General features: G+C 39.2%; 1 protein-coding gene across 1 annotated transcript; it reads left to right on the top strand.

The window, feature by feature from the left end:
- The first annotated feature begins 553 nt into the window (after positions 1 to 553).
- Positions 554 to 11,104, top strand: LOC114923956 (gasdermin-D-like). The gene is given in 10 exon segments (XM_029287358.1): positions 554 to 764; positions 1,233 to 1,407; positions 2,567 to 2,729; positions 3,970 to 4,069; positions 4,165 to 4,218; positions 5,202 to 5,234; positions 5,467 to 5,603; positions 7,374 to 7,551; positions 8,849 to 8,922; positions 10,880 to 11,104. Coding segments are annotated over 10 exon segments (1,350 nt in total).
- Positions 11,105 to 12,050: the final 946 nt, after the last annotated feature.

The raw sequence follows: 12,050 nt of genomic DNA, 5'->3' as shown, positions 1-12,050 counted from the left end.
AAGGACCGAGGGGTGACATGATAGCAGTGTTCCAATATCTCAAAGAAGAGGGAGTCAAAGTGCCTGAAGGCAGGACAAGAAGCAATGGATGGAAACTAACCAAGGAGAGAAGCAACCTAGAACTAAGGAGAAACTTCCTGACAATTAATCAGTGGAACAACCTGCCTCCAGAAGTTATGAATGCTCCAATACTGGAAGTTTTTAAGAAGAGACTGGACAGCCATTTGTCTGAAATGGTATAGGGTTTCCTGCCTGAGCAGGGGGTTGGACTAGATGACCTCCAAGGTCCCTTCCAACATAATAATAATAATAATAATAATAATAATAATAATAATAATAATAATAGTAGTAGTAGTAGTAGTAGTAGTAGTAGTAGTAGCAGTAGCAGTAGCAGTAGCAGTAGCAGCAGCAGCAGTAGTAATATGACTTCACCCTGCTATGGATTGATTCAGGATGCTGCTGCTGCTGCTGATTTATTTTGTCCTTTCTTTCAGATTGTTCAAGATCTCCTTGCCATTACCATTTCTGTTCCATTTGTCCATTGGTGGAAAAAATGTTTAAAAAGCTGGCCAAACAGCTTATACAAGAACTGGATTCTGATGGGAAATTGATTCCTGTGAGCAGCCTGGCACAAAATGATGGCTTTCAGCTTCTCTCTTTGGTGACTAAAAAGCCCTATAGATGGCCTTGGAACAATAGAAAGTATTCCCCAATCTCTTTCAAACTGGCAGACATACTCCAAGAAGAAGCAATAATGGAAATAGGTATTCTTGTTCAAATTAATTCATAGACATCATTCTAGATAAATTCTGTCTGGACAGTTTTCTGGGAGCCCTAGGACCAAAGAAGAAACACAGTGGTCAGAAACCACACCCAAATTGTGCATCAGGCTCACAGATTTTGTACAGTCTGTATAGATTCCTCTTTTGATCTGAAGACCAAGCCTTTGCAGTAGTTTTCCAGATTCAGATGTAATCCTACATGCAAACATTGCACTAAGACATAAATCAGGATTTACAAATCACAGTGGCAAGATTCATGCAACTTGCTAAGCCAGAGCCAGTGTTATATATGAATTCAGTGAATTGTGGTTATTTCTTATTTGAAAGGAATCCGGGCATACAAAAGAGAGGGAAAAATGTGTAAGCATTGCTCCAGTGGGTTTGACCATGGCAAAACAATTAGACTATATTTTGAGCATTGTATTTTGCTTGCTTTCCTTTTTTTTTTAGAACTGAAACATTCTGAGCCACTTTTGTTTTCTGCTAATACATGCCATAAATCTGGAGGACGGCTGAATTTTAAGATACGGTCTACAGAAGTAGATGTTGGTGGACTGGCCTTAGCTTGCTTGAATGCCTCTCCAGTACATCTTAGAAAAACCTATGTGGACCCAGGAGAGCTGTGGTGAATATGGCTTTGCTTATTATTACACAAGGGTCTGACAAGAATGGAAGAATGGGAACTGATTATTAAGTAGTTAACATTCCTGAGAATTGTAAAAAAATGTCTCAAAAACATTCATAATCCAACCACGAAGCACAAAGGGGCAATTGGATTTTGGTATTATTAAAAGCAGCAGAAAGGGATAAATAAATGGCTTTGACCTATCTGCTGCAATCTATTTGGAAACTTTATGAATTGCAATGAAATGAGTGGTAGTTATGGTGCCCTGGCAGAACTCCTATAAATCTCTTGGGACTCATTCAGGCAAAAGTACTGGTGTATAACATTCAGGGTGACTTGTGAGAGGGCTTTATCATCTTGATTTTCATTTGAATAGCCTGTCTAAAACACATCAAACTCCCCACTGTATAGAGGAAATTCAGTGAAGATCAGTCAAGGCAGTTTCCCTCAGCATTTCTGTGGCCTTAGGTGACGGGAAGGATCAGAAAAGAAAATGGGAAGTTTTGCCAGTTGTCTGAGTTTTAGGGTCCTAGCTCCCAGGACTCAATAATGCAGCTTGTTGAAAACAAGCAAAATGGGGGCGACAAGGATTCTGTTACACAGAGCAATAAGTCTTTAAAAGCCTTTATACTTAGGGAAGGGAATGGTAGAGAAATTGCTTTGGTCCTAATTTAGAGTCCTGATGTATTCCCTTTCTTTATGCTCTGTCTCCACTTAAGGCAGGGGTTCCTCACCTCTCATCCTTCCCAGTCTCCTTTCTGGTGCTTCAGGCATTTCTGTATTGATCTCAATCTGCTGAAAACTGTTTCTGCTGGCCAATAATGCCATTCCTTTTAGGTAAAGGAGTTGTGAAATGGGAGGAATTGAGGACAGGGTAGTTAAATGTGGAGCTGAGCTTAGCTCAACTTGTTTCTTTCAGGGCATCATCTAAAATGGAACAGTTTGTTGTAGAAAGGAGAACTTTCTTATCCACTATACCCATTACTGCAGATAGTAAAGTGCTCGAGGCCAGTCCTAGCCTAGGTGGAAGGATTTCATTCTGAAGCCTTGGATGGTCCCACAGCATAGAATAAAGTTTCCAGGAATAGCAACAGAAGTTCCAGAACTCTGACCTCATTGAAAGAACTGCAGCTCTGACCTTCTTGCATTTTGCCTGTAGGAAGAGAGGTATCTCTCTCAGTGTTCTCCAGCAGATCTACCCTAAACTCCATTTGTACATTGTGACAGAGGTTTTGGAGATAACGGAGCCCTTTCTCATTGAAGAGATTGTCCAGATAGGTGGCAAGGGGGAAGTTTCTGCAGTGGACATACTTAAGATCCAGGTGTGGTTATCATTTTTGGCTTCATCTTTTTGCTGTTTCTTGCTTTTTAAATGAACACGTTAATGGCTAAAAGCACTGCAGAATCATTCCTTAAAGAGGAGTTGATTGCTTATCAACAGTAATGGGTTTGCTGATGAAGTATTTTATCTTTTTCATAGGAATAAGATGCACAAGCTCTCTGACCAAAACATGAGCTCAGCCCCTAGAGCCTTTGTAACTGCCATCAAACTTAATTTAAAATGTGAGGTTAGGAAGGAAATGGTTTATTTAAGTAGTAACAGTTTAACTGGGCTGACCTTGAAAAGCTAAAGAAGGCTAGGCCTAGCCTACAGGACAGGAGATCAGCAGGAATTTCCAAGACCGTAAAAAAAGTAAAAAAAAAAAACAGTGAAAGGCTATAGCAAACCACTTTGCCACAGTGGCCAAAGCAAAACAAAATAAAAGCCAATCCTATATAGATGAATATTAAGCTTCACTTGAACAAAACGTTTCTAGGAAACATGTTTAATGCATGGAGAATAGCATATGACCTGTTTCTTTTGATCTTGGGTCTTCTGCTTTTAGGAGCATGGTATGACATGAAAGACCAAAAATGGCTCCTGGTATTACATATGTATATATGCCCTTGCCTTATAGCACACAGGGAAGCCCTTGACTGACAGCTTTTGGGAGCACAATCAATAATGTGGCAGACTGAAATGTAAGGAATAGGCAAACTGGAAGCATAAAGATTCACTGCAGAAGGATTAGTACACTTGTGTAACAGTATATTGTAGCTTTATTTTTCATGTGTGTTCATGTGTGTGTATAGAATGGACTTGTAGGAAAAAGAGATTTTGGAAAGTACATGTCATCATAAGCAGATGCACTGAATAAAGAAAATGGAATGAACATTTATTTCATTTACTGTATTCCAAAGTGAATGTAATGAGGTCTGCTGGAATAGTGCTCACTACTTACATTTAGATAAAAGGGGTTCCTGGCTGGCCATAGCTGAAAAGTAGATGGGTGTAGGCTGCATTCTCATGATCTTTGGCAGAACTCTTTTGTCTCCATTTGGTAACCTTAGGGCTATGAGTTTCCAGTTAGAAAACTTATGAATGATCATAAGTGTGGAATCATCATTGCCTGTTTTCTATAAGATGATGAGAATGCCTATGGATTGCTAGCTTGCTTCCTTCACAATCTGTGATTTGGTTTAGGATAAGACATTCTTAACATCCTGTGCTCAAATCTCCAGGGTCAACACACGACAATGAAAAATAAATCCATGCTAATTCCTTTTGGTACAGTGATGGCATATGGAGTTGAGAAATTACAAATCTGTGAAGAAGACCCTAGTGAGTGAAAAATGTTGGGCTGATTTGTTTGCTATACTAAAGATCAGGCATCTTTCTGTTCGTTCTAATTTCTTTGCATTTTTGTTTTCCTGTAGTTTATCTCAACCAGAGGTTTCAGACAATGTTGGTTCCCTCACCCACTTATGATGGTATGTTTAATATCTAGGCTTACAAAATATGTGTATGAAAATTAGAAAATGCATGATTGTTTGTGGAGCTATCTGAGCAAATAAATAAATAAACAAGATAGATCTGTGAACCAAAGATCACACAAGATGAGTTTTAACTGTGAGTAAAAGGTTAATTTTGCAAAAAGAAAATCCTAGACTATAATGTTGTTGATTAGTTTATAGCTCAATATATGATGTGAAGTCACCAAACACCATTAAGTGATTAGGAAACTGGGTTAATTCTATAAATCATAGCTAAATTAAGTGGATTTGCATGATGTATGAAGTCTGGCTAAGGAGGAAAGAGACAGAAAGATGTCTGGGTTTCCATGTTAACAAAATGCTCCCGTTAGTCTAGTCATCCAAATGTAGCATGGAACTACACCTTCATAGTTGCCCTACAGTCTCCAATTAAAGGGGGACAATGTGCAAGAGTATTTTAAGAATAATAAAACTATGGCCTTCCACATAGCTAGCTTAATGAATGACACTATGAAGTAATGTCACAAGGCTTGTACTTGGGCTATCACAAATATGCAAGAGGTGGACTTTATATTGAATATTATATTTTATTTTTATCTCTTTCCTCTTGAGGCATTAATGGCCCTCCAAATGTTGCTGAACTATAATTCCTAGCACTTCCCATTACTGACCATGCTGTAAGGAATTTCTGGGAGTTATAGTTTACCAGCATTTGGAAAACCACAGGTTCTCCACCTAATTTGTGTCTCTTTGTACAGGATAACTACTAGTATTATATATGTCTCTGTTGAACCTTCTCCATACATGGGTTGAAGCTTGGAGATTTTTAATCTTTTGGCTCTGGGTCAATAAAAAAATAACGTTGAGTAAACAGTATGTCCTAATGTTACTCTTCCTTCACCTCTTCCAAAGAAGGAATACTTCAGTTTCTTCTTCTGCTTAATTTCAATCTAATATTTATTTTCCTCTTTTCATTTTAGCATTCCAGAGTGAACTGGGATCTTCACTCACAGGCAAGTTATTACCGAATTTTGATTCACTATTGGGTTTTATCTCCCCAATAGTGCAGATCTCTTCAATAAAATCAGTAATGTCTCTCCATCAGAAGTGCCAGTTAGGTGGTACACAGAGACCCAACAATATGGGTCATGGCAGTTGTACAAAGTGTTCTCTAGGTTTTTTTAAAACTAAAAGTTCAATTGAAATGATGCTGCTCATAATCTTAACCAAGCCAATAATCTTTAGCTGTCCAGCAAGTGCAAGATGCAGTTAAGGAAGCATATGAGCCACTGTTATGCCAGACCCAGCCTTTGAAGAAGAATCTTTTGGAATCCTTTGAGATTTTCCTACAGAACAGAAATGTTTCCACTGTACGATCCATGGTATGTTCCTTTTTTTGGCTGTTTGATGACTTAGAGCTCTTCACCTGTGTTGTAGCATCCTGTGTAAATATGGATTTATTTATTAGACTTGTACCTTGCCTTTATCATTTTTATAAATAACTCAACCAGGTGAATATTTGTAATAATCCTTCCTCCTCCTACTTTTCTTATAACAACCACCATCATTCCTTTATTTCTCCATCCCTTTGCCTTATGTCAGTCATCCCTCTACCCTTTTCCTGATATTGCAAGCAGATTGCTCCAAACACATATCTTCTGGATGTGTTGGGAAAAGAGGTATCACCATTCTCAGCTAGTCTGTGAACTGTAGTGACAGCGCATTTGGAAGACTGTTTAAGTCATTTCTCCATGAGCATCTTCCATTCATACAGCCATTAGGTTAAAATAACAATAGTGAGAATGAGCTTTACATCAGTTAAGGATGGCTGGATGATGCTCTGAAAACACTTAATATATTTTGGGATGTTGCCCAAGGAGGAGAATATCCCAAGAGCTGCACATGGAGCAGAATGAGGTTATCATATTTGAAGCAAATATGTAGTCTGTACTGCTTTAGGCATGAGTAGGAGACACGATTTTTGAAAATACACCCTTCTGTCAGTACAAATCAGCCTCCTTCTAAGGTCAGAAAGAATTCTCCACAAATAGGATTTTTTCATGAATTTCTATTGCTACCGGTAGTTGTAGTTGTTACTATTAAGTAAACTAAAAGTAAGTCAGAAAGTAGATTTTTTTTCCCCAGATTATGGATCATGCTGTCCCAGAAATAGGCCTGGCCCCTTTGTTTTTGATCTCCCAGAATATCCTAAAAATTCTTTTTTAAGTGAATAGATGGTAACTGAAGAAGAATGTTTAATTATATTATTCTGTTTTGAGTTTTTATTTATGGATTGTTTATGTATATATTTATTGTTTACCACCCATGATTGATTAGGGTGATATTAAAATGAGGTACCGTACATAAATAAGTCCATCAATATAATTATGAATTGGAAAATCAGGTATATAAGTAAATCAATCCTGCATATCAATACAAATTATGAAACAGGGGGAAAGGCTCTAGATAAAAACTCTCCCTGTTAAGTTTACTCTTTTTTTTTTTTTTGCAGGATCATTTTTACACAGGGAAAGACAGGATCTCTCCTCGTGCTTTTTGAAGCTGTTTGAAGAGGCACAGTCCATTCCATTATCTCAGGTCTCCTCAAGTTCTTTTGCTGCTTCTTTAGATTGGTATGTGTGGAATCCTGTCCAGATTAATTTCTGCTTGAATGTTTAGTCTAAGTCTCTATCACCAGTACTACCACTTTGCTCCAACTTCCTATTTTTAACTGCATATCTTTTGCCTGTTTACTCCAAGCCTACTTCTACCCAGATGCATTTTCTCAGTTCCTCTGAAAATATGTTCCAAGAACCATTTGACTGCTACATAGCAGGACATAATTATTCTCAAAATTTGTGAACATTTACTCATTTCTTTATTAAATTTATATCCTTTTTTCCCCTCTTGGAGCTCAAGGTGGTATACATTGCATGCTTCCCTACCTCTAATTCTTTTCCTACAACATCCCTGTGAGCAGGATTGAACTAAGATATAGTAACTGGTCCCAAATCATCTATCAAACATTCATGGCAGAGGTCAGGTCTGAATCACTACACCACATGGGCATAACCATACTGGGTTTATTATGTGGCAAATCTCTATTTCACTCCTACCTGACTGACTGATTGCTATAAATTTTCTCCCACCAGCTGGAGCCTTCCATGGCAGGTGACAATGCTGATCGCTCCGTGTTGGAGTCATTGAATGAGGAACTCTGAGTTCCAGTGAAAATGCTGCTATCCTACTTAGGGATTTTCCAAGACACTAAGAGAGGAGAAAACCAAGATCTCTGGGAACCAATGCACTTCCTTTGCTCTTCTATAGATGGCACAAGAAAATATTGTTTGGATGTTGTTGTAGTTATATGGTGCTCTTGGCTTTTTCAAGCTTTGAAGGTATGCCTGCATCTGGCTCAGAACTTAGCAGGTCATTTGATGAGACATTTGAATGTTGCTGTTGTATGACTTCTTCAGCACTTCATGCACAATTTATAGCAATTTGTTTCAATGTAATGTATATATATATAAGAACTATAATCTGTAAATTGTAATTCAGTAGATTTTGTGACTTTCAAATGAGAAGTCTGAAGCAGTTAAATTAAATATGGAAGAAATACAATTAGCCATACTTTCTTCTGCATATATCCTACTATAAGATTAAGTTTGGCTAATCCAATTTCTCCCCCCAAACTGCCTCTGCCCGGCCTGAATTTCAACACAAACTTTTCAGCCTGGTTCAAAGAGTTGTGCTGTTTCTTTGTCATATTTTTAACCACTGCCATTAGATAAATATATTTATAAAATGGAGCAACATGATCTGGGCACTTATTATACAGATCGACACTGTTCTATTTGTATTGGCTCTCCAGACATACTATGGCTGGCTGGCTGGCTGGCTGGCTAGCTGGCTGGCTGGCTGGCTGGCTGGCTGGCTGGCTGGCTGGCTGGCTGGCGAAAGAAAGGAAGGAAGGAAGGAAGGAAGGAAGGAAGGAAGGAAGGAAGGAAGGAAGGAAGGAAGGAAGGAAGGAAGGAAAGAAAGAAAGAAAGAAAGAGAAAGAAAGAAAGAAAGAAAGAAAGAAAGAAAGAAAGAAAGAAAGAAAGAAAGAAAGAAAGAAAAATGGAACTCCTAGCTACTTCTGAATCCCTCTAGGGTTGATTCTACATCCAGGCCTCCTAGTTGCCAAGGCACAGTTGTACCAGCTGATTGTTGTTGTTCACAGCACTTACTGCTCTATGATTGTTTTAATAAATACAGTACCAAGTTTTATGTGGATGCCCACTGAAAAATAAGACTTTCCACTCATCTGAAAGTCTAACTTACTATTTCTGTTATCAAAGAAGAGGAATGGAGCACATTTGTAAATTCCTTGCCCACAAATCCTTTCTGTCATCCCAAGTCTGAAGTGAAGAAAGAGTAATGCTGTAAAGTTGGTTCTGCAACAGAAACTACGATCAGTAGCAAAGAAGTAATAAAAGAGGCTTTGGGAAAAAATTTATATTCTGGAGGCAACAAAAAACTGTGAGGTATCAGGAAGAAGAAGAAGAAGAAAAATGAGTGTAGATAAGTTTCACATGTGACAACATCATGGTATGAATGATACTTGTCTCTGTTTTTGCATTAATAGATTTGGACTATGAGATGATGCTCCTCTTACAGAAAATGTTGGAAAAGAAATAACTGGCCAAACCAATGGATATGGTGAGCTCTTATTCCCTTAATTCTTTGCTGTTATCTTTTTCTAATCTGCTGTAATATACAATGCTTTTTCAAATTCATACCAAACATGCATGCCTAAGATAGCAGGTAGCCAAAATTGATGTTCTTCGTCAGAACTCCATTGAGGTTTTATGTAAGGGTGCATTTAGGCAGAAATGTGCCAATTCCTTGGAAGATATTGATTCTCAGTTAAAAGGGAAATGCTCTCTTTGTAAATTAGGCATCCTAGTACCCTTGTGGTCACTAGAAGCTTTTCTGCCATATGCCGAATCCCTTTTCCAAACATTGTTTTCATTTATTATGTTTTTAAGAACCACAGCTCCTGCTGAGAAAGCAATGAGTCAAAAGTGTGGCTAGAAATTGTCAGCTCTGGTGAAGAAGCAAAAAATGGCAGGCAGGTTTTCCCAGGCTCCAGTTTGTTGCATGGAATTCCACGTAGCATGTCCTGATCCAGTCATAGGTTATTTTCCATGTTTGGCAGGACTTTCATATTATACTTAGGACTGATTTGATGGTGAAAGTTGGAAGACTTGAAATTTCTGTGCAGTGGCTTGGGGATGTTGGCAGGGAGACTGCTTTGAAGGCCAGGCGTGTGTGAGTTTCGTCCTTCAATATAATTAAATACAAAGCCATGTGAAATGATCTGCCGGGGCAAAGAGGACTAAAGAAGGACTATTTGCCCTTGGCCTCAAGCTTAAAGGAAGCATGAAATGCAGGTCATTCATTCATTCATTCATTCATTCATTCATTCATTCATTCATTCATTCATTCATTCACCCACTCATTCATTGAATTTAGAAACTATTCATCTCCCTCACAGAGGAACCCTGCACGTGTACAAATAAAATATAAAAACATAAAACTGTGCATAAATATTACATTAGAAGGAAAAGTTAAAATTTAAAGTTAAAAAAGCAGGGGGAGGCCTTCAAGAGGTTAACTAGTTTCATCATTGTAGGCATCTCTGTGAGCTCCGAACAAGACATCAGAGCCAAATTTCTAGATATTTCTGAGGTCAGGAGGGTGGGAGCCTGCCTCACCTCTGGAGGAAAAATGTTCCACAGGGTGGGGGCAATGGCAGATAAAGTTTTCTTCCTGCACTCTGCAAGTCCACATTCTTTAACTGTTGGGACTCATGCTTGAGCTGAGGGTGGGGGGCGGATGGGCTGATCTAATGGGGCAAAGATGGTTCTGGGCCCCATGCCATGTAGGACTGTAATGGTTATAATTAGCACTTTGAATTGGATCTGGAAGCAAGTCAGCATCCAATGTAGCTTGCACAGAAGAGATATTACATGTGCCATCCTTGGGGCACCCACAATTTCCCATGAGGTCACAATATGTACCAGTTCAAGCTTCTGGATACTTTTCAAGGATAGCCCCATATAGATTCCATTGCAATAGTCCAAATGGGATATGACATGGGTGTGAGTGACTGACTGAAGAGCCTCCCTATCCAGTAAAGGGCATAACTGGTGCACACAGCATGAAGTTGAGCAAAAGCTCTCCTAGCCTGCCAGCTATTCTTTGAGTAGGAGTTGTAAGTCCAGAACACCGAGGTTATATACTGGATCTGTCTGTCCCATCCAGTAATTAGATTATGTCTCCTTTGTTTTTAAATTACGTTTAAAAAGATTATTCAGTTGCAATCCAAAAGATTTATTTGGAAAAGGCTGCTGTACAAGAGATCCAAAAGAGGAGGTCTCCATCGGTTTCAGCATTTGTGATTTGGAATCATGACTGGCCTGGGTGATAATGAGCTGCCCAATCCGAAATTTAAAAGTAGGAGAAGATCTCGTGATTATTGCTGCAGTTTCTATTGATTCTATCTCGGACTAGCCAGTTACTTGCATTTGTAAATTGGTCTTTTCATTCTCTTTCTCTCCCACCCCTTCTTTTCCTTTTCTCTCTCATTTGTTCTCCTGCTTCACTTCTAAAGATTTTGGAAAGGATTCTTTCTGGTGAAGAATGTGGCAATTTCACTCTTCCATCCCATTCCCTGACGGAGGAGGAAATTGATCTGAACCTTGATATGCTGCAAATCTGTGGGCTAGATTTAGAAGTTGGGGAAAATTCCATCACCTGCCAGTGGAATAATGATGCCTGCTCAGAACTGGCTGCTCTGTACTCCAGCTTGTCTGCCCTGAAGATCCTAAGAGGATGAAGGAGGAACCAATACAGATTCTAAAAAGACAATGTTTTTGTGACTGCAAAAGGTCCACCAGACTGAACTAAAACTAATATTTTTTAAAAAATAGTACTTAGCGGTTCAAAACACCTCTTCAGTTTTAGATAGGCTGATATTTCCTATTTCCTTGTAGGAAATAACGAGAAGTAAGAAATTGTGGATATTAGCTGCTGAGAAGTTTCCCACCTGATTGCCTACAATTTTCAGTAATTTTTCTATGTTATATATTTTCCTATATTATAATATTTCCTATATTAAGGATGAGTTGCATCCTTATGGCTAAGGGGCTTGAGCATGTTCAAAGTTAGATTTTAAATTAACTACATTTTGATTATTGCAAGAGTCTTGGAAAAAACTGAGGAACAATTACATAGGGCCGCCATTGAAAAGTATCTGCAAACTTCAGGCTGGTGTAAAGTACAGCAGTGTGAGCACTTATGTGTGTTTCTGGTGATATCTCTGCTTTGTGAGCCACATTGGTTACTAGTTTGTTTTCAGATCCAATTCAAGGTGCTTAAATTGACCTTTAAAGCCCTTCATGATATGGGACAGAGTTATTTAAGACAGAGTTCCCCAACCTTTCCAGGTTGGCGGCCTGGAGAGGGGGAGGGGGAAAAAGAGGATGGTTTTGTGGGAGGGGCAGGTGCGCTCACGTTCGCGCAAGTGGGGTCGAGAGTACCCATGACACTTGTGTGAGTGAGGCCCTAAGCATCCATGATGCTTGTGTGAGTGGGGCCGCAAGCCCCTGCAATGCTCATGCAAGTGAGGCCCTGAGCACCCACGATGCTTGCACGAGTGAGGCCCTGAGCTGTTGCGATGCTCTTGCGAATGAAGCCCCAAGCACCTGCGATGCTTGCATGAGAGGGGCTGTGCGTGCCCATGCGCCTGCACCAGCCAGCCATTCACACAGCCCAGTTGTGAA

Source organism: Protobothrops mucrosquamatus, unplaced genomic scaffold (assembly GCF_001527695.2).
Source record: "Protobothrops mucrosquamatus isolate PMUCROS unplaced genomic scaffold, P.Mucros_1.0 scaffold1, whole genome shotgun sequence".
Classification (NCBI taxonomy): domain Eukaryota; kingdom Metazoa; phylum Chordata; class Lepidosauria; order Squamata; family Viperidae; genus Protobothrops; species Protobothrops mucrosquamatus.
Note: the sequence above shows the minus strand (reverse complement) of the source record. Positions and strands in the feature narration are given on the sequence as shown.